This window comes from Hoplias malabaricus, chromosome 5 (assembly GCF_029633855.1).
Source record: "Hoplias malabaricus isolate fHopMal1 chromosome 5, fHopMal1.hap1, whole genome shotgun sequence".
Taxonomy (NCBI): Eukaryota; Metazoa; Chordata; class Actinopteri; order Characiformes; family Erythrinidae; genus Hoplias; species Hoplias malabaricus.
Genome location: NC_089804.1, coordinates 21427419 through 21450431, shown reverse-complemented (window position 1 = coordinate 21450431; position 23013 = coordinate 21427419). Strand labels below are relative to the sequence as shown.

The 23013-nt window shown below is 45.4% G+C and overlaps 1 protein-coding gene across 1 annotated transcript; it reads left to right on the top strand.

Moving 5' to 3' along the window:
* The first annotated feature begins 307 nt into the window (after positions 1-307).
* On the top strand, positions 308-22504 carry podxl2 (podocalyxin-like 2). Its single transcript, XM_066670187.1, has 9 exons — positions 308-626; positions 5381-5644; positions 10013-10401; positions 11426-11707; positions 13324-13398; positions 16781-16937; positions 17328-17389; positions 18505-18684; positions 20158-22504. Exons 1-9 carry the CDS (start codon positions 593-595, stop codon positions 20377-20379), a joined length of 1665 nt encoding a protein of 554 aa, XP_066526284.1. The 5' UTR covers positions 308-592; the 3' UTR covers positions 20380-22504.
* Positions 22505-23013: the final 509 nt, after the last annotated feature.

Sequence of the window (23013 nt, the reverse complement as noted above, 5' to 3'; positions counted from 1 at the left end):
GTGAGAAATATATGAGCGTTTTTGATTGAAGGGGCGTTACTTGAATGTAACAAATCGCTTTGAAAATATAATAAGGAGGTGTGTCTTAATATTTTGTAGCCGTTGCTACAGTGAGTCAGTGAAGTCAGGGCTGAAATGGGCGTTGCTTGAAGTAGGCATACTATATTAAGTGGGCGTGTCTTCTCTGTGGTCCATAGAGACCTGAGCAAATCTGGACAGGCTTTAGGACCCTGAATTGCCCTCTGAGACACTGCAGGCTGACCCTCGCTGAATGCTGACCACGGTCCTCACAGCAAGGGCGGGGAGTTCATTGAGAAGAAAGACAACAGTGGCATGTATTTCACCACATGATCCTCCTCTCTTCTCTCTCTCTCTCTCTCCTCCTCCTACTCCTCCTCTCCTCTCATCCTCTCTACTCCTGTCTTCACGGCAGCATCATGCCTCGGCTCGTCGCAGATCGAGGTCACTAAGTCAGAGAGGTAGATTGCTGTGGGTCCAGGGCAGAAGCTGGATACACAGGTTTATTCCTTTAAAAATCTGTTTACATTTTTTTTGGTTTGCTTGCCTGTCTTTGGGCGTTGGAGCTACAGCTATGCGTCTTTCCTCCTTTCCTAGCCTCTTAGTAGGTGAGTACAGGGTTTGTTTTAATATATGAACATATATTGTATACAAATTTCTCCTATTCACCAGCTGAAATGGACTTCATTTTCGAACTCTCCGTTCCACCTTAAATGCAGCGGCAGTTCCATTCTGGCGCCTGAGCGGACAGAATGGAAGCGCTGCAGCATTTAAGGTGGAACTGAGTATTAAAAAAAAAAAAGCAAATTTAGCCTCTTATTCCTTCTTTTTGAGCACATTGTGGCTTGGAGTTTCTTTTAATGTGTTAAAAGCATTAACATTTCTCTCATATTTTCAATTTCTTTTGTCTATTTTCAAATGACCTGTTATTTATGACAGAAAATGGTTTATCTCGCTCTGCCACTGTTTTATATCCACGTTAAAGCCAGAAAATTGTGTTCTTCTGTAGTAGTATAGTGGTTATCCAGCATATCCAGGTCCCTGAGGAGCAGTGTGTACACAATGCTTTCCAAGTAACAGCAAAAAATGCAGAAATATGGCATGTTTATTTAGATATTTGAGAGATGTGAAGCAGTGAATGAATAGAAGCCAGACTGCTACAGTGTGGTCAGTTCATGTTCATGCTGAAGGCCATCCGTCCCCAGATTGTGTGGTCAAAAGCCCATGCTGTGTGTTTACTGCTCTGGTCAAGACTCAGACACAAAAGCCGGATGTTGTTTTCAGCCGCAAACTGTGTGAAGGATGCTGAAGAATAGGAGATGGCCTTGTGCAGCATCTTTTACTGTGCTGCAATACCTTGCCTTCAACCACATGAGTCATCGTTTTGTTGACCACTAGAAGGAGAAGCTGATGCTTCTTTTTTCCAGTCATGCTGGAGCTTTGTGTCCCGGTAATGTACAAATATTAGGGAAGTACCGTGACATCGGGATTGTATTCAAATCAACATATATTTAGAGTAAAGGTGCAGCGAACGCAGTTCTTTTTATCCACCAGGGCTTCTCACCACTCTAGCTGACACTTGGCATTGAGCTTGAGTTTCAGCTCATGTGCAGCTGCTCCAGAGTGAAACCCATTGTAAACTACAGAGTGAAACCTCTGTGTTTACAATGGGTTCAACCTATAAGGGGAGTCTACACATTTTTGGACATACAGTGCATGTATGACTCAGCTCTGTTATTTAATAAAGCCACGGTCTGCTAATGAACGAGGTATTGGTGATGTTTTGGTGTTTTTAAAGGGTTAGCATTACAGATATTAGCGATGCACAATGACATTACAGTCCCAGTGGGTCCTGTCTGAGACGACAAATTATAAAGGACACAGAGTTCATCTTAATGTCTCATAATGAATGACCCTCATCCATATACATGTTAATTTCCCAGAAACACTGCTTCTCTTTCCAGTCCATTGGATTTTTACGGAGATGCTGCTGTCCCTCCAGCTCCCGAGTCTCCGTCTCTTTGTCCACCCACTTCTCCATTCTCTAATGAGTATGGCCACTGCAGAACCTTCAGCCTGGACTTGAGACCATAAATCTCTCGTCTAGAGCGTACGTCCCACCTACACACTGCTGCAAAGTCAGCCAGACTGGGAACCTATTCAGGTCAGGTACAATCAGCATCTGTCTCTCCCTGTAGGGCCCGGTGAGAGGTGATTTGGCTGCAAATGGGATGAGACCCAGCACAGATAGAGCACAAGTGTTCCGTGGAGCTGGAAGTGAGAATTAATAGGGGGCTAAATAGGTCTCAGGTGGGCTGTTAATAGCCAGTTGGCTCAGCACAGTTGTTTGGTTTGCTCTGCAGCGTTAGACACACTTCTCAGACTTATCTGTTTGCTGAGAATTGTTTAAATATACATTTAGAGTAACAATGTACGCTCCATATCCTGAGAGACGCAGTCCAGCTTCAGTTGTATAATCTCCGTAGAGGAGTACGGGACGTGCACAGGAGGCTAAGGTCACGATGCTGAGGGATGAGTGTCGTCCAGAGGAGATGAGCTGCAGTGGCATTTATGATTCTATACTAATCATGAGCCATGGGGCATCTTCACAGCACCATTCCAGCGTCCAGTCGAAGGATTCCCAGAAGAGTAGAAGTGCTGTGACTGCTGCAGAAAGGGGACAGACACCCCGTTCGTCCTCTCTTCAACATCTTCGTCTCTAGCTGTCAGCAGGGTCCAGTCTTAAGGAGCAGGTGCCGGACAGACGCAGACATGTCGTGGTATAAATTTAAAGCCCGTTTCTGAAACCCTGGGCGCTCTGGGCTTTGTGAGCTGCTCATTCATGTGTTGTTTTTGTTCATGCTTCGTGTGGATTATAGATTACGGCGCTGAAAAAAGGAGACTCTCTGATCTTCCATACGGCAATTCCACAGCTAGTTTTCTCGGATGTTCAGATTAAGCTTAATCCTGTACTGAAATATGAGTGGGAAATAACTGTTCAAAGGGGTTGCTTTTTTGGTTCCAGGACGAGACTTAATCTGGATGGTGAAAAACTGGCTTCAATTCCAGAATGTAAATGTGCTTTTATTCGTCGTCTTGTTTGTTATGAAGTTGGAATAATGTTCTGAATTATGTAGCTGTATTATATGCCTCTTTTAGTAAAAGACTGAGGTATGAAAAGCTTTTGTGCTGCAAAAAATTAGTAAAAAACGTTTATGGAAGTGTTTATATAATATGTATAGCTTTTATAAATGAATACAAAAAAGTGCAAATCACCTGAGATGAAGAAACAAATGGATTTGTAGTCCTTGAATGAACCAGTTAATGCCTCATAGAGTGGGTCCCCACATTGGGCCGGCGTTGTTTACAGTAGCTACGAAATGAAAAAAAGTAACCTGATGGCCTTGTTGCCCTGTGAAGGACTGGTGCCCCCTCCAGGGTGTGTTCCCGCCTTGTGCCCAATGATTCCAGGTAGGCTCTGGACCCACCGCGACCCTGAACTGGATAAGGGTTTCAGACAATGAATGAATAAATGAATGATGGCCTTGTGAACTACAGAAGCAACCAAATAACATCACAACCATGACCACAATAAACTGTGGCCTCGTCAAGCCACAAAGACTCGATGTGCTGGTGCTTTGGGAAAACAGGACATTAATTAATATAAAACACTTACAACTGAAGTTGCAAATTAAAAAAAAACCTCAAAACAAAACAAAAACCCCACAGCAGTTACCCTCTAATCGTTAAGCCCTAGCTAATCCTAATAAATTGTCTAATGAATTCATTTCAAATGATTTGAACAAGTCTTCTCACTGTTGACCTTGAACAGCTTGACTCTCTATCCCCTAGACGCTGGAATTCCAGAGCACATAGCGTGTCGTCTCAGAGATGCTTCAGAAACGAAAGAGTGCTGACGTTTACAGCTTTAGCTCAGTTTCCACATCGTGAGAATCTCCTGGGCTCAGGTCCAGAGCTCGCCCTTGAAGAAGAAGCGCTGGGAAGTTGTCAGCAATCCCACAGCAGCTTCACTGGCAGGAAAAAAAAAAAAAAAAAAAAAAAAAAAAAAACAACACTGAGAGGTCATGAGCAGCGACGTGGAAACGGGGGCTGTGTAGTGGCGGGTACTCTGTACATCCAAATGTGTGTGAACTTCTTTATATTGAGTGAATCACACTCAATACTGAACAGGCGTTTCAATGTAGACACTAAAGTCACCATGGTAAATGCCAAGCGTTGACTAGAGGGTTATAAATCCACCAGCATTGGGCTGTGGAGCAGTGGAACTACATTCTCTGGAGCGATGAAAGCACATCTAATATAAGTGGCATGGGAACTAATCAGCATACAGTGATGTTTACGTGGCTGAAAGCAATCAAATCCTCACAGCAATGTTCTAGTATCTGTTGTAAAGCTGTCTAAATACACGTATATACTAAATACACACACGTTTGAACTTTAACGTATGAGCTTGTGCAGCGCATGCAGGAGATACTCCGGGACATTACCGGCTCTGTTCACACATGTACATTCATTCAGAGCTTTTACTAGAGTGCTAAGACTGCGTTAAGTCTGGGACAAATTTTGCGGGTGTTCGCATTCACACATACAGCTCCATGGAACCTTTCTGGGTAACCGTGCTTTCCTTAAGAACAGAAGAAGCTATTACTGTAGCAAAGGGTCCCCAGTAATGTATTCAGACCAGTGGAATCGCAGATGACTCAGGCACAAAAGCCACCATCTGAACCTCCATCTTGGATTTGATGGATGTGAATACCCCACTTTACACCATGTGGGCTTTCTGATGCCTCCAGTAATGCTAATGCTAACACTAATCCCCCAGTGACCTGATAGTGTAAGGAGTGATCTGGCTGGAGGGGTAAGTAAGAGGACACTAAGCTGCAGTGATACGAGGCCATCTGTTTTCAGTTGGCGGCTGGAGAAGATCTGAGGTGTCACCGGGCAGGTTAGGCCATGGATGCTAGCTGTGATGCATGCATTTGCAATGCCATCTGTCACAGCCATATTGCGGTTATGAATACGGATTATTAATATGCAGCTGGATGATGCAGTGATCGAGGGTACATTTGGTTTGTCTTTGGAAGGGGTACATACCATGTCCAGCACAAATACATTGCCATTCCTTTTAAGAAGAGCAACAACACCCTTATAGTTTGAGAACGTTTTTCCACACACTGAACACATGGAGTTCTACACCATTGAAGGAGAGCACTAACTACACTTGGGCTTATCCTCAAGCTCAGTGAGGCTCCATTTGTCTGAAAGGGAGATTTGCAGGCGTCTGGTTCTACACCTTTCAGGACTCTTTTGCTCAATTTCTCTCTTTCTTTTTTCTCTACAGGCTGCTCCCTTCTTCTCCTCATCCCTGCCGATGTTGCGAGAGCCAGCCCTGTGTCCAGGTCCTCTGGTTCTTCTCGAGCCCTTCTGGACGTTCCTCTTGGAGCTGATGAGCGTGAGGGTGTCCATCCAGGTCTAGTGGAAAACTCCCAGGAGATTTCTGGGTTCTACAGTGAGGACAGTGAGGAGAATAAAGTGCCTCGGGCAGAGCGACAGTGGGGCGTCCAGCGGGAGGTCAACACCAGCCTGGACACAGAGGCCTTGATAGGTATAGAGTGTGTTCCCCACTTAATAAAATCATAATGGCTTTTGGTAAACGGTTCTTTACTTTACTGAGTCCACTTCCTTTCAGACCGACAGAGTTCATCTCACAGTCATTTTGTGCGTTTGAGCTTTGGACATTTATATCAGTGTCTTCAGAAACAAGACATAACAAGACATTGTGACCGAAAATAAAACACACGTGGGGTGTTCTCTGACCCTACACTGTACTGTAAGCTGAGTGTGTACTCTGTAAAACTGGGCCAACGTCACTGTTTGAAAACACAATGAAAAAGGCTTTTTTTTGAGGGTGAAACATGGAGAGGACAGTTCTTATCCGTTCTTATTGTTCCATGCTCTAAAGTCAGGTCTTACCTTAGTTCAGAATATTCTTTCTGATTGGAGCTGGGCTTTAAAAGTGGGTCACTTGTCACGAATGGTCTCAGAACCAACAGTCTTCTCTCTGACAAAGATCTCCGGATCTCGCCAAACCACACCCTAGAATGTTGCGCCAATGTCAAAACAGCAATTAGATTCATGAAGAGGCGTGACAGCCTTTTAACACTCCCTAATGAGTGTTGGCCTTCATCCCACCAGCCTTTCAAGACTGATGACGATTTCTTTCACTCCGGCTTCGTCTGAGACTGTCATTTTTCTCCTGACAGTTTAAACAAAATGTCTGCTGGCTGTCTTGTTTGTCTTTAGCCGCAGCCCTGCTGTGAGAGACTGGAGATGAGAGACTGAAGGAGGCTGTGTTCTGAAGCCTAACAGAGACTTGTGGGAATTAAATGTCCCCCAGAATGAAGACGGCACTTATTTTTAGGCGAGCTCCAGGTCCGGTGAAATTGCTGTTCACTGCGGCGCCCTGTTTCTTTCCTGTGCGGTGTTTGTGAGAAAGTAGGTGAACGAGGCGATACGGAGAAACGTCGTATCATAGTCATACACAATACGCTTCATAATGTTTTGATGTAGACACAATACAGTCGTGCCACATCTAAATGACCATCTGGTCATTGATTAATCTCTGAAAGTTCAGCTCTATTCAGAATTACGGATGTGGGAGTTATATTCAAGGTGAATGTTTCTCAAAACCTTAAAAGTGCTTTCAGTTCTAGACAGATCTGTCATATGTTGTATGCAATTAGCCCTCGTCTCCCACCTGACAGTGTTTGGAATGTGGGCGGCATGGTGGTGCAGCAGGTAGTGTCGCAGTCACACTGCTCACAGGGACGTGGAAGTTGTGGGTTCGATTCCCGCTCCGGGTGACTGTCTGTGAGGAGTGTGGTGTGTTCTCCCTGTGTCTGCGTGGGTTTCCTCCGGGTGACTGTCTGTGAGGAGTGTGGTGTGTTCTCCCTGTGTCTGCATGGGTTTCCTCCGGGTGACTGTCTGTGAGGAGTGTGGTGTGTTCTCTCTGTGTCTGCGTGGGTTTCCTCCGGGTGACTGTCTGTGAGGAGTGTGGTGTGTTCTCTCTGTGTCTGCGTGGGTTTCCTCCGGGTGCTCCCACAGTCCAAAAACACACGTTGGTAGGTGGATTGGCGACACAAAAGTGTCCGTAGGTGTGAGCGTGTGTGTCACCTTGCGCCCAATGATTCCAGGTAGGCTCTGGACCCACCGCGACCCTCAACTGTGCAAGGGTTACAGATAATGAATGAATGAATGTTTGGAATCCAAAACCAAATTGTCCATCCACAGGGCAAAAAGTAGTTTTACCTTAAAAACACACACTGTTCTAACTTCTCCTGAGAAAGTGATTGCTGTGAACCCTTGAAACGTAAAATGATAGTTGTGTATCCCTTGAAGTACTTGTTTCTCAAACACTGTATGAGTGTGTGTTTGAGTGAAAGAAGTGGGAAGTGGTAAGACCAGAGCCGTCCAGCAGATTCCCGTTGAGGGGTGGAGAATTGGGATTCTATGCGGTCTCTATCTTCGGGACTCAGCTTGCAGATTTAGGCACGGCACGTCGTTTAATCTCCTCTGTGGAGGGAGCGCGGCGATGCCAGTTGTTTTTATTCCAGTATTAGTTCTGCCTTTTGCTTTATAGCTAAGCCCCGTCTTAAAGCAGAACCGCCCAACAGCTGCTGAAATAATAACCAACATATTTGTCTTCATCGACAGCAGGACATGGTCGAGCATGGATCACGAGGCTAATTATACTCCAGCATTAAAGGAGCACCTCAGTCTCAGAGGTCTTCAGCCTACGTGCTTTTGTCTGTGTCTGCTGCGTATGGTCAGTTAACGTGTAAAAAAACAAACAAAATTCAAACCATTTGGGAAGACCATGGTCATTAGCTTCCACAGTGTTTTTATGCTTTTATTTATTCGGCAGATTTGTGTTTCTTTTACTCGGTAGGGGCTTCCTGACAAATCCACATCCTTTCAGACCCAGTGTTGAGTTTTTCTGCTCAGTGCAGTTTCATTTTCTCTTCTCTCTCAAAGACGAAAGCTTTAAGGGAACGTACTCTCTCTCTTTTCCACAAGGGAACAATTCCGACAGCCGCTCGCTGTTCACCCCAACCCTGAGCACACAGCAGTGAGGAGCGAGGAGCAGAAGCTCTGGTTTTTAGCCGATTTTACTCTGTTCTCTTCCTTCTCCGTCCTCCTTTTCTCAGTTTTTACTCAATGCTCTTATTTCTCAGCGCTCGTTGTGTCTGTTTTGCTGGCTTTACTCTACGTAAGAAGTGGTGCAGTAGCAGAAGAAGTGTTTTTTCCCCTTGTATTGACTTGGGTGGTCTTGTTTCACAGTGTGTGGGTTGGTGGGCTTCATCATCAGGGGCCGTGGAAGGCTCCTCAGTCTGATTTCCTCATTCACTGATTGTAGCTCAGACTCAGACCACAATCCCATTCCCTGAGATAATCCCATCACAGGCCTCGCGTCTTAAACCACTAGCAGCGATGCACTGTTGTGCATTAACGACTGATCTGAGAGCAGGGTTGTATTCCCTCCTGTTTAGGATTAATACTTGTATTTGGGTTTGAAATCTGATCCTGCGGCACTAGGAGCGAGCGGCGTCTATTCTGAGCACATTGTCTTTATCCTGCTTCGCTGCTGTTGACGAAGCAGTTGCCGTGGGTTGCGATGCTCTCGTTGTTCCACGTTGATGTGATGCTTAGTAAGCATTCTGATATTAACATGTAATAGTATGTAATAACTGGCCACTTTATTAGAAACATCATCTGTCGATGGCTAGTGTGTGTTGGACAAATTCTAGCCTCAAGGTCACCGTGGCCAATGCCAAGTGTCAGCCAGAGGGGTATAAAGTTCTGGCTGTGGATACTTCGCTCTCGTAGCTTTATGAAGGACCTTGTAACCCTCGCCACGCTTTTGACTGCTCTTTGTCTGTTGTGGTGCGACGTGGCTGCTTCTGCAACACTGTAAATGCCTTCAGAATCAATAAAGTGTTAGCTTTTCTTTAGGGACAATGAAGGGCTGTCGTCTGGACGTCACTTTAAAACGTCCCTAGTCTGATGTGATTAGCTTTGCCCCGTTTATGCACTGAACAGTAGGTTGTGAGCTTTAACAGCAGTGATTCATTAACAGACACAGCTGTCGATGCAGTGTGTGTGTGTGTTGAACTGGTTAGTCTTTGACATGTAAAGACACACCTACTTTTGTGTGTCTGGTAAGAATCTGAATTAATGCATCAAAGCATTAACTCCACACATGACACATTCTTTTGTTTCTCTCTTTCTCTCTCTCCCCCTTCTCCCCTTTCTCTCTTTCTTACCTGTCAGTGAGTACACAGGGATATATATATATATATATATATATATGTGTGTGTGTGTGTGTCTGTGTTTTGTTGACTGATAAATAGCCTCTGTCTCTTTGTTCTCCTTTGTTTCTCTCTTTCACTCTGAAGTATTGCTCATTCTGTTATTCCTGTCGCTCTGTGTTCAGCACTCTCTCTCTCTCTCTCTCTCTCTCTCTGTTCAGTATTGGGTCGTGTTGGTGACTGTATGAATAAACAGGTTGAGGCTGAGACGAAGAGAGCTGCTGTGAATGAGGGTTGTTTTGCTGCATTGTTGCCAGCATTGCAGAAACCCCCCTCTGCAGCTCACTGCTCAAAAAATTCCTGCTGGTGGCATTTGGAATAGACAGACAGGTGGAGAGTGAGACAAGTCCCCTCCGCAGCCCTTAACTGTGCTTAATGCGAAGTGTTGTCTAGAGGGGTGTAAAGCCCCCAGCACTGGGCCGTGGAGCATTGGAGCTGTGTTCTCTGGAGGGATGGGCTGGTTTAGGAGGTGTTAGCTTCACTCTGGCATTTTCAATGTAGTGAAATGAAGAACTGTAGACTTTCTGGAGCTTTGGGCTGTGTATTTCCACAGTTAAAACATTCACTCAGTATCCTCTCCTTCTGTCTCTCCTCTCTTCTCTCAGGCTACAATCCGTCTCACCCTCGTCTCTCATCCCTCTCTCTCCGGAAAGAGCCCAGAGAGGTCAACTCCTCGTCCTTCTTCGTCTCCACGGCCGAAGCCCTGAACCCAGAGCGGTGGGAGGGAGATTCAGAGTCCAGCGGCTTTCCTCTTCACCCCTCCTCTTTAAGCCTGTCTACAACAGCTGCCGGCCCCCTCGCCCACGCCACCGTCGGCACATTTAATCAGAACAGCCCCCCAGCCGGGGCCACAGCTGCGCAGGACGTCCCCCACGTCCCAGAGGACGAGGAGAGACAGAACCTCCTCACACAAGCCCCCACTGTCCCAGAGGCAGGACCGTTCCCCAGCCACTCCCCACTGCAGCCGGACAACCCCCACAGAGACCATTCCGAGGTGAGGGTGGGCCACAAACAGAACATTACAGCACTTAAAGGCCTTTTCCTCACGTATAAATCATATGCAAATTGCTCGAACAGCCCTGCTCTGACACGTTTTGGTTTTTCCCTCTACCTGACCTCACCATTGTTGTTTGTGACTGTATGCAAGCAAATGCTCACAGCAATGTTCCAGCAACTAGATATTTGACGATAGGTTGGGCACATATTTACATCTAACAAAGTACTGTTTTAATTAGATTCTACGAATTAAATAGTATTTTTAACGCAATGCTACGAGGGGTCACTGAGGTGACATTTTGACAGCCATGGCAACAGTAACTAAGTAGCTATGTCTAGGGGCTTTTCCACTGCATGGTACCTACTTTACCTGCAGCTACTCACTTTGGGCCCATGGTTCTTGGTTGCATTCCACTACCACAGCTCCCCCTGCAGAACTGTATCCGGTGTCGTCTCAAAACTCCGTCTCTAACGGGAACAACGGGCTTTGGAAACCATAACAACTGTGTTGTTTATTCCTGGTGTATTGGCGTGTTGTTGTTGTTGTTTGGGACTGAACACAGCTCCGTCATCAGTTCCGACAGATCAGTAGAGTTCGTTCCTTTAATGAGCACAACATGCTCAAAGTAGCTTTGTATTTGTTATTTAAATACTTACGTACTGAATTGCATTAAAAATGTTGTAAAACTTAACGGAACACCAGGTAAGAATTGTGTTTTTTGCTCCTGAGGCTTCCCTTAGTGTAATTCACATTTCCAGCACTGTCCGGAAATCAAGCAGGAGTTACATAGTGCAGATTCTGCACTGCTGCGCCTAGATCTAGGTCAGTGAAGCATAACAATTGTAATTTTAAGATGAAATTTTTACCTAGCATTGTGTTTTTAATAAAAAACATTTATTTTATTATTAGATTTCCATGTGAATTTTCCGGCGTGTGTCCGGTGTTCCAGAATTACTGATGACACCAGTGACACAAAGGTTACTTCACAATAAACATCTAACTTTGCTTTTCTGAGGAACAGGAGGAAGAGGAAGAAGATGATGATGAAGAAGAAGACAGAGAAGACGAAGATGACGAAATGGTGGCTTTCCCCATGGAGGTGGACGGTGAAGAAGAAGACGAGTGGACTCACCTCACAGCCGGACCGTCCTCCACTTCTCCGTCAGACATCCCAGCGGTGGCCTTCACTCAGCTGACCTGGCAGGATGTAGAGGTCACCAGAGCTGGAAATGATGAAGACACTGAGCTTCGTCACGGAGGAACCGAGTATCTCTCTGAGACCTTCCACGATCCCTCAGTCCAGGTAAACACCAGAAACACTGCTCCTACTTCTCTAAAGCTGTCATTCATTTTCTCCGAGGATTCTTTTTCATGTCGTGAAACATGTTACTGACACCTAGTGGCCTGGATGTGTCAGATCCTCTCAGGTCTAAGGGTGTTTTCACAGCTGTAGTTTGCTGGTTGTGGTCCGAAAGATTTGGAGCTTTATCCACTTTAGTTGTGGATTTGTGAAACTCCTCATTAACAGATGTGTCCTTGGTGTTGATGTGGATTATAGAGATTTCCTTTTTTTGTAAAAATTCTCAACAACTTTCAACATATTTACGTTTAAGTGACCAATAACACACTGTAAAGTTGAGCCCAGTTTGACCTTAATTCGCAGTGTTTCACGTTTAAACCATAGTTATGTAAACACCTGAAGGAAGTGAGTGTGTTAGGGTTAGGGTTCCCTTTGGCTCACCCTTCGACAACATCATCAAACATCATCAAAGTGCTCACTTAAAGGAAGGGCTTAGGGCTTGGGGCTTAGGGCAAGAATTAGGACAGAGGAACTTTACCCAGTTCTGTTTCCCTTCTCTGCTGCGTCCAAAACTCACAGCGCCTCCGGCTACGGGAGCCTTTCAGCTCAGACCTGCACCTGAAAGTTGGGTCGGATCGAGGTCAGATTACCTTCTCACCAGAAACGAACCGCACCAGTTTGTTTGGGACTGGACCGAGACCTACTTCTCTGAGTGTGATTACTTCTTTGGATGTTTTCACAACTAAAATCTGTAGCCCGGTGAAAATCGGACTCTGGTTTGTTTACACTTTTGGTGCGATTGGTTTGTGAACGCAGTAATCACACTCAGATGCGGACCAACACAACCGCACCGAGACTCTTGAGAGGAGGTGGTCTCAGTCCAGTCCCAAACGAATTCTGGAGCGGTTTGTTTGTGGTGAGAGTGTGATCCGTCCTCAGAACCAGAGTTTGATTTAAACAGACCAAATAGTGCAGTGGTGAAAACGCCCTGAATCTCAAACCTGGCCAGCCCCGTGTGGGAGACCCCCTCTATGGAGCATAAAGAGAACAATCTGATTCTTCACACCAATCGCATTCTTTCAACTAAAATTAAGTAAAAATAATAAATAATGCCTCTCCCGTGTCTTCCAGCCCAGCAGTGAGTTCTTCCCGACTGCCGCTCAGTTTTGTTTCACGATGGATACCTCGTTATTCATTCTTCTTTTTTTAAAGTGGAATGTCCTGAACTTGCTTATGTAGCTGTTGGAGCCATTTCAAACATTTCAGAATGCAGTTCAGTCTGAAAACACACATTCCTCGTCTGTTAATAACGTGTGAGGTCGTGCAGATCTAATCGGCAAAGCATGAAGAAAAGAAACAAAGGCAGAAATGAACAAGCGTTCCCGGTTTTGTCTGCGCCAGAATGTCTTTAATGAGGTTCATTTTGCCACAGCTCTGCTTTGTAGACGTTTTAATCTTTGGGCTGATTCGTCTGCCCCTAATGAATGGGGATAATTATGTTGAATTAATCACTATTTTTGTGGAAACTGGTGTTCACTCGAACAGGAAGATGTCACTTCCACTGACTGATGTTCCGGTACTTTGCAGATTATCCGTGTTTTTGTGTCTAATGTTTTTAGGTGAATTGCGTGGACTGGAAAAATCTGGAGGAAAAAGGCTACATCATCCTCAACATGTCGGAAAACTACGACTGCGTGAGTTCTTCTTTTGGTTTTCCCCCTATTCAGCTTGTGTACACATTTATTCTGTTCATTGTTGATTATTTAAAGTCACTGTGAATGGGAAATGAGTGCAAATCTGGGGTGAATTCAGAGCTGAACCGAGGACACGGCGGGAGCTAGTCACCGTTACATAACGGTACACTTCTGCACCATGTTGTCATCAAAAGTTCAGACATTTTAAAGCAGCGGCTCTCAAAACTCTTGTAGATAGTAAGATCCTACCCTCCGTCAAATTTACATAGTGTAGTTTCTGCAGTGCTGAGCCTGGAGTATCAATAACAGAGGCTCTGTTCTCCCTGTTACAGCTCAGTGAAACATCACAATGATTTTGAAGCTGTAATTTTAGGGTAAAAGAGTTCCTTTAATATACATGACATTTGCAGCTGTTTTCCCCTCGACCGGATCATTGTCTATTACTCATATTTCTGGTAGTGTATCTGCAGCACAATAAGTAAAACCTGAGGGAATATCAGTGGCTGGCAAAAGGCTGACTGCGCTGTTTCACGGTGAAAAATATTAAACAAATGATCTCCGTTAGACGCAGCATTTGGGCACAGTGTGTGTATGAGGTTTATCTTTTCTAATGTGTGTATACAGCTACTTTAATGGGTACCCACAGTGGATACACACCTTCCACTGTACACACTCAGTTTGGATAAAAGTGTGTAACGAAATGGACCACTCTGGAGCAGCTACACATGAGCTTAAGGTCACAAGGTTACTAATCAAAACCTGAACTCATGTTCAGTGGGTGAATGCATTCAGATCCTCACAGCAATGTATCAGCAACTAGTGGAAGATTCTGGAGAAAATAAGGGACAGACTCTCTGGTAATAACCCTTCATTTCAGGAGAAATGATGGTTGAGGAGGAGTCCATGAACCTTTGGCCCCACAGTGTGTTTGTATATCCATGGCTGTCCCCTGTTGGCTGTGTGCAGTCGCAGCGGTGGCGGTGCCAGCAGTACATTAGCACAGACCCAGCTTCATCACATTCTCTGTTGATGCCACTGCAGCAGGCTGATCACAAAATCCAGACACACACACACACACACACACATCTATCTGTCTCGCTCACACTCTCGTTGATTTTCTCTTTCCTCAGACACACTCTCTCCTTCCTGCTCTCTCTCTCTCTCTCTCTCTCGCTCTTGCTATCTTTCTCTCTCTCTGTAGTATTCGCTCTCCTCACACACACACACAACCTCATCGAAAACTTCGCCTGTCGCCATGACGACCACCAAAAGCCGCTCAATTATAATCAGCATGACCTTCTACGACTCGCGTGAGACAGCTGCGTGACAAACTCACTGAAGCGTGTGCCAAACGGGACGAGGGTCGGCCAATCAGAGAGAGGGTCTTTAACAGAAAAAATACTCCAACCAGAACGATCAATATCCCAATGACCAATGTCTTATGCTTCCCTTTAACTCTGAGGAAGGTAACAGAACTTTGCACAAGACAGAGACCACCCTTTTATCATTTCCTGTTCAAAACCACCATCATTCATTCATTATCTGTAACACTTTTCCTGTTCAGGGTCGTGGTGGGTCCAGAGCCTACCTGGAAACACTGGGCGCAAGGTGGGAATACACCCTGGAGGGGGCGCTAGTCCTTCACAGGGCAACACACACACACACATTCACTCACACACTCACACCAACGGACACTTTTGAGTCGCCAATCCACCTACCAACGTGTGTTTTTGGACTGTGGGAGGAAACCGGAGCACCCGGAGGAAACCCACGCAGACACAGGGAGAACACACCACACTCCTCACAGGCAGTCACCTGGAGGAAACTCACGCAGACACAGGGAGAACACACCACACTCCTCACAGACAGTCACCTGGAGGAAACTCACGCAGACACAGGGAGAACACACCACACTCCTCACAGACAGTCAACCGGAGCTGGATTTGAACCCACAACCTCCAGGTCCCTGGAGCTGTGACAGTGACACCACCTGCTGCTCCTCCATGCTGCTCCAAAATCACAATTATGTACAAGCTATTTATTTTTGCTAGATGAGATTAGATATTGGTTTATACAATGGAATGGGTAAAAACAAGTTCAAAAACAAGTGCAAATCCACTGGTTACATAAATCACAACTCAACATTGTGGGTCTGAAAGAATGTGAATGGAAAAGTAAATCTGCGAAAACACAAGCTGCTGGTGTTCTCTGGACTATCAACTGGCCGCACCAGAGCCTCAACGTCACTGAATGAGTTTAGAAATAGTGCAGCTGATAAATGTCCGCCAATGTCTAATGATGTCACTTAACAGACCAAACCAGGAGCAGTAATCATTGTAGATTGTGCATTGATTGGTCAGTGAGTGTCTAGATGAGGTCTCTCTCCTCTGGCCGAGTGAATAATCAGTTGCTGGTGTGGGTCGCCCCCAAAGTCGTCTCTGCTTTAACACAAGGACAAGTGGAGGAAGTGGACGTGTGCAGTTTTTGAAGATCCACAAATGGTTGGTTTTTGTGAGTTTAACTGAAGCTTGGATCACTTTAGTTAACTTTGCTCCCTTTGTTCTTTTTGTACATGAAAGTGTGTATTCATAAGTGTATTCTTACAAATAGACAACAGGGTACAGTACACAGACTGCAGTGGATATAAACCACACCACACCTGTGGTGTGTTCTCCCTGTGACTGCGTGGGTTTCCTCCGGGTGACTGTCTGTGAGGAGTGTGGTGTGTTCTCCCTGTGTCTGTGTGGGTTTCCTCCAGGTGACTGTCTGTGAGGAGTGTGGTGTGTTCTCCCTTTGTCTGTGTGGGTTTCCTCCGGGTGACTGTCTGTGAGGAGTGTGGTGTGTTCTCCCTGTGTCTGCGTGGGTTTCCTCCGGGTGACTGTCTGTGAGGAGTGTGGTGTGTTCTCCCTGTGTCTGGGTGGGTTTCCTCCGGGTGACTGTCTGTGAGGAGTGTGGTGTGTTCTCCCCGTGTCTGCGTGGGTTTCCTCCCATGCTCCAAAAACACATGTTGGTAGGTGGATTGGAGACTCAAAAGTGTGTGAGTGTATGTTTGCTCTGTGAAGGACTGGCGTCCTCTCCAGGGTGTGTTCCCACCTTGCGCCCAGTGATTCCAGGTAGGCTCTGGACCCACCGCGACCCTGAACTGGATAAGGGTTACAGATAATGAATAATATTTGCAATTGCACCTCAGAGAATATTCTCTGAGCTGATTGACATTAGCCAAGAAGGTCTTCAAGTTGAAAATGGACTGATAATTGATCATAAATTAATGTAAAATATGGAGTCAGCTGGGAGCATTTATCAGTGTGCAAATAAATGTAGTTTTCTCCCCTGAGAGTGGTACTGAGGTGTGTGTGTGTGTTTTTGTGTGTGTGCGTTACAGGAGGAATTCCGTATGGACAGTGGAGACCGGCTGCTGGAGATGTTGGAAAGTGCTTTTTCCAGGAAGATGAACAGTCCTCAGGGATCATGGGGAATAACACTCAGTAAACCCAGCAGAAAGGAGCGCCAGCTACTCATGTCATTGACTACTGAACATGGTAACACACACACACACACACACACACATTTTACACTGCTCATTTTTTTCTGATAAAACCAATGCATCCTCTTTCACCTGGCAGTTCACTGTAACATTAATGATCAGTTTAATCAAATAGAACTCATCTGTAATCAGATTGTTGTGTGTCTGAGTGTGAAATATTGTGACTCTATGTTGATCTGTCAGTGAGAAATGAGGAATGAAAATGAAGCCTTGAGGACCCTCTTTTACGCTCTGAGTACAATTGATTATTCACCAGAAAACTGATGAAATGGCCTTTAAACCCCGTAAAACCGCTTTTATTAACCTCTCATTTAAGTTTGTTCACATTACAATTTAAATACGCAGTGTGTTATGTGTTAACACTCTGATTTTCTTCATGTTCTAGAACCGATTTCCACTAAAGAAGTGCTGGCAATGTTGGGAGAAATGAGAAGAGGTTTATATGAGGTACGAGCAGCACACGTGCTTTTCCATCCATCCATCCATCCATCCATTATCTGTAACCCTTATCCAATTCAGGGTCACGGTGGGTCCAGAGCCTACCTGGAATCACTGAGCACAAGGTGGGAATACACCCTGGAGGGGGCGCCAGTCCTTCACAGGGCAACACAAACACACACACATTCACTCACACACTCACACCTACGGACACTTTTGAATCTCAAATCCATCTACCAACGTGTGTTTTTGGAGCGTGGGAGGAAACCGGAGCACCCGGAGGAATCCCACGCAGACACAGAGAGAACACACCACACTCCTCACAGACAGTCACCCGGAGGAAACTCACGCAGACACAGGGAGAACACACCACACTCCTCACAGACAGTCACCCGGAGGAAACTCACGCAGACACAGGGAGAACACACCACACTCCTCACAGACAGTCACCCGGAGGAAACCCATGCAGACACAGAGAGAACACACCACACTCCTCACAGACAGTCACCCGGAGGAAACCCACACAGACACAGAGAGAACACACCACACTCCTCACAGACAGTCACCCGGAGGAAACCCACACAGACACAGGGAGAACACACCATACTCCTCACAGACAGTCACCCAGAGGAAACCCACGCAGACACAGAGAGAACACACCACACTCCTCACAGACAGTCACCCGGAGGAAACCCACGCAGACACAGGGAGAACACACCACACTCCTCACAGACAGTCACCCGGAGGAAACCCACGCAGACACAGGGAGAACACACCACACTCCTCACAGACAGTCACCCGGAGGAAACCCACGCAGACACAGAGAGAACACACCACACTCCTCACAGAGAGTCACCCGGAGGAAACCCACGCAGACACAGGGAGAACACACCACACTCCTCACAGACAGTCACCCGGAGGAAACCCACGCAGACACAGGGAGAACACACCACACTCCTCACAGACAGTCACCCGGAGCGGGAATCAAACCTACACGTGCTTTTCCTCTAGGGCTTATTTCCACACGTGTTGTGATTGTTAACTGAGCTGGGATCAGCTGATCTGCATCATACATGTTGTGTTTGGAAATTTTTCAGCTGATTTAAATATTGTTCTTACTTCAGATTGGCATTCAGAACTTCTCCAGCGTGAGCACCTGTCACTCTAAGAGCGGTCAGATCCAGAGCGACTACGGAAAGCTGTTCGTGGTGTTGGTCATCATCGGCTCCGTGTGTATGATCATCATCGCGTCCAGCCTCATCTACATCTGCTGGCAGCGCCGCCTTCCCAAGATGAAGAACATGGTGAGTGTGATTCAGGCTGAAGGCAAAGGCCAGGCACAACAAGAAAACAAAAACTGGACGCAGCGCTAATGTTGCTACACAAATACGAGCGTACGTGCACACACACTGTTGGGTTTTATGGATAGAGAAGAGCTACGTGCAGCATTTACTGAAGTGTCTCTGATTAAAGCCTATACACACATGACTTATGTGTAACACACGATTAGAATTCAAACACCTCTCTTTTGTCATTTTATGGAAACTGTTGTGATTAAAAAAACGGCGAGTGAAGGCTCCGTTCTGAGCTCCATCAGGAAAAAGCTGACTGTGATGGGTTTGTTCTGTTCTTGAGGATAACACTGTGTCCAGGACTGTGCGGTTAGCATTCTCCTCCGAGCGTGTGGAGAGGGCCAATGGTGTAATGGCAGGAGTTGTGGGTAACATCCTGTGTTTGGAGCACTTTTTGGAATCGGAGGCGGCCCTAGATTTAGACACCATCTGTTTCTGATTTCTCTCGCAGAGGTTCTCCGCTGTGTTTTCCCCCGACACTTTGTTTGCACCTCCTCCGTCATCCATTCATCTGATCTGCTACGTTTCTCACGCCTCAAACCCAAATCCTACCAAGGTTTGACATGTAGCAAAAGTGTGGTGCTTAGAACAAGGGGGAAACAAAGGGCCTATATCTGGCTTTTTTTTATATATACCTTGTTTTTGTTAGCATTTTTGAGGCATTAAAAAGCTCTAATCCATGTTCCAGCGAGTGTCTTTGTGACATCACAAAAACAACAAACACAAACCAGGCTGTTTAAACAACTTTAATATGTTTATATACTTCATTAAACTCTACTGAGCATGATACGGGCCCCGGGAGACATGGCTCCGTCTGTACAGAGAACTGGAGTGGAGCCTTTTAAAAATCATGTATTCACACATATTTGTTCTAACCACACGTCTCCAAACATTAATTATTCATGTGTTTTGGAGGGTAATCTGTGTCTGGTTTGAAACAAATATGTGAGGCATGTGTTTCCTCTTTAAACTTAGAAAGAAAGCATCTTAGAAGACTTGTGTGTGTGTAGCTGTTAAAAATGGTGTTCAAGGCATTACCAACTGCTTGTATAATCTCTGTAGAAAACCATGACCTTCAGTAGGACGCTCTGGAGCAGCGACACCGCTGCAGTGTGGGCTAAAACTACACTGGTTTAATGAAGAAAAGTTGCAGGTGTCCACAGACGTTTGGCAGTATTTATTAAGTGCCAGCCTTGTATCTCCAGCGCCACAATTCTGACACCACACAAGTCTTTGGATAAACTCTTCCCCGAATGAGAACTGTTTAATCCGTTTGTACACTTCATTTTAAGTGATCTTTCATTTCTGTGTGTGTGTGTTTGTGTTTGTGTTTGTGTGTGTGTGTGTGTGTATGTGTGTGTTTGTGTTTGTGTGTGTGTGTGTGTATGTGTGTGTGTGTGTGTGTATGTGCATGCGCACCCCAAGTCTCGTGGAGAGGAGCTCCATTTTGTGGAGAACGGCTGCCATGACAACCCCACTCTGGATGTGGCGAGCGACGGCCAGTCTGAGATGCAGGAGAAGAAGCACAGCGCCAACGGAGTGGCAGTGGGCAGCGGAGGCGGAGGAGGGGGCAGCGGCTGGCAGGTACTGGTCAACAAACCGGGCAAAGAGGAGGAAGACAATCAGGAGGAGGACACCCACCTTTAACAAGGGGACGGAGGGGTGGGATGAATGACAACAAGAAGCTGTTTTGTTCTGGACGTCTTTGGCACCAAAAAACCCCCGAGCTTTTTTTTTGTTTATTTGTTTGTTTTTTAATTCCCAGAAAAAAATCTGAATATTTCAAATGATGTCATTTGGCTCGTGGGGTCTTTTCATTTATCTGCACCTGTGAGGGTCCAGTTACAATCCTTTAATTGGGATCGCTATGGATTCATTAATTGTTAATAGAGGCTTAGCTACGGAGGTCTATTGGTTCATTAATTAGCTGATGACCAATCAGACGAGGTCGAAACGAAACTTGCCAAATTTCCCATTCCCAACAAATCTGCCTGTATTTTTTGCACACTGTCAGAAATCCACCACCACCGCAGTATCTCGTAGATTGTGAATCGACGTGTTACGACTAGCGACTGCAGATATACTCCGTTTTATTTCAATGGATGCATCTAGTTACCGTATTTGAAGCAGTACATTAGCACTTTGTATTGTAACATGGTGAACGACGCCTACATGCCTTGCTCTTTAATCGCTTGTTGGAATGGCTGCTCTGACAATGATCTGTTCTCAGTGTCCTGTGTTTTCAGCTTTACCGTCCAGGGGAAGGGGGACTAGGATGTTTGCTGTACAACACGTGCTAGTGAAGAATCGCACAGAACAGACCCAAGGTTGTGAATGTCAGCTCTAAACGTCAATCGGTTTTACTACTTCTTTGTTTACGCCGAAGCAGAAGGAGACTACGATAATTCATATTTTTCCAGTCCACCTCAAATGACGCACAGTTTAAGTGGAGAGGGACTGGCACGAGAACAGGGCACAGCCGAAGAGACTTTAATTTAAATTTCAAACGACGTCACCCTTCAAGAGATCGTCGAAGTCCTGTCGTGGTTCTGATGTCGGTGTCGCGCCTACAGCAGGGGTTCTGGGTCTGAAAAGGTGGGGAATGCAAGTCCAGAAAGCAGTGTTTCCACTGCTCCCTCTTTCCTCTGAGGCCTGGCTTGAGATGATTAGGAAAAACAAGGATTTGAAATGAATTCTTGAGCCATCGAGAGATTGGTTTAATTCAAATGCAGCTTACAAATTAAAGATGGCGGCATTATGTTCTAATCCGTGCAAAATTAGTGTTTACGCTTGTTATTTTCCCATTGAAATACCACATAATGCCAGGCCAGAAACGTAAAAGCAGACTTCTCAGCTGTAAAAAGCCCTCTATGAATAAATTAAGTTAAATTCAGTAGTTGTGAATGTTGAACTTAATTACTATTGAATTTAACGACTCAGACTCCGCGGGCACGACCCCGACTGCAGAATGACGACCGGTCGTCCGCGGTTGACTCCCTCGAGTGACAGTATGAATATTGCTGTGGTTCACAGTACAGTGAAGCTGCATTAATCCGATGTTCGGTGACTGCATAAGTTCCATTTGTAGCAAACCCCACGCTCTGAATATCCGCTGTGTCACACGTGACAGTTCCTATGTAACCTGCTCATTTTAAATGCATGATGTCATTATAGTAATAAACCCTGGGCACATTATGAGGGGTTTGACAGATGTCTAATAGCTGTGAGAAGCCTAGGTGTACCTGGATAGTTCCGTATGTGGGTTTTCTGTACGCTCTGCACACACACGCATCGTTCGAACACCTGACTTTAAAACATGTTGTTGAACTAGAAGAGGCTGATATTGATAATCATAGAGTGAGCCTAGTTTTTTGTATTCTACAGTGAACTGTACAGTTATGAGAGCTATTTGCAAATTGCACTTTTTTTCATTTGGATGTTTATCTCAGTAGCTTTGTAATGAGAAACTCTCAGCTGCTTTGTATGGAAAGTTTGTACGGAGACACTTCAGCCTCATTGTGTTATCTAATGTACCATTAGGTTCGACCATTTTGAAATGCAAGGAAATAAATGTTCGGAGATGTTGACGTGCTGTCGTGAAGTGTGTGACCAGTGTTTGGACGGGACGGGGATGTAGCAGTGGCGCCACCTAGTGTATCAGTGGTGAAGTCGCAAGACGATGGGTACATGGCCTGTTTATTTGGTGGTAAAACGATTTAAATAATTGACTTAATAACAAGCATTAACTGTTTTCAAATGGCACCTTTAACACAAACACTGCCCCCAGTAAACAATGAACGTCTCTGGACGTTCAAAATAGGTCTAAAAGTAGTCTGTCAGTCAAGGAGCTATTTTAAACGTCAATGGACGTCCAAAATCCATCTTAATAAGTTAGTTAAGTGGTGACCAATCAATAACGTCAGTGGACGTCCAAAACATGTTTTATACAAGTAATTTATTTCGGGACCAATTAATAACGTCAATGGACGTCCAAAATACGTCTAATAGTCGTCTTTTCAACTTTCATTTTCAACCTTAAGAGAACGTTGATTAGACGGCAGTCATTATGTTATTTCAACGTTGAATCAACGTCTAAATGTTTACTGGGAATGCAGGGGCTGCAGGTTCTACTTTGTGCCCCTCATCAAAATGCAGATTCAGAATCATTGCGATGCTCCACTGAGCTGTAACAGGGAGAATACACCCTTTCAGCACTACAGAAAAAGCACTGTGTAACTTACGGTGGACAGTATAAGACCTTGAATTCAGGACAGTGCTGTA

Bases quoted from the DNA above. Each gene is read 5' to 3' on its own strand.
- podxl2 (XM_066670187.1), top strand. From the start codon at position 593: ATGCGTCTTTCCTCCTTTCCTAGCCTCTTAGTAG. The intron at 10,402-11,425 runs GTGAGGGTGGGC...TCTGAGGAACAG, and splicing joins CCCACAGAGACCATTCCGAG to GAGGAAGAGGAAGAAGATGA. The intron at 17,390-18,504 runs GTACGAGCAGCA...TTCTTACTTCAG, and splicing joins TGAGAAGAGGTTTATATGAG to ATTGGCATTCAGAACTTCTC.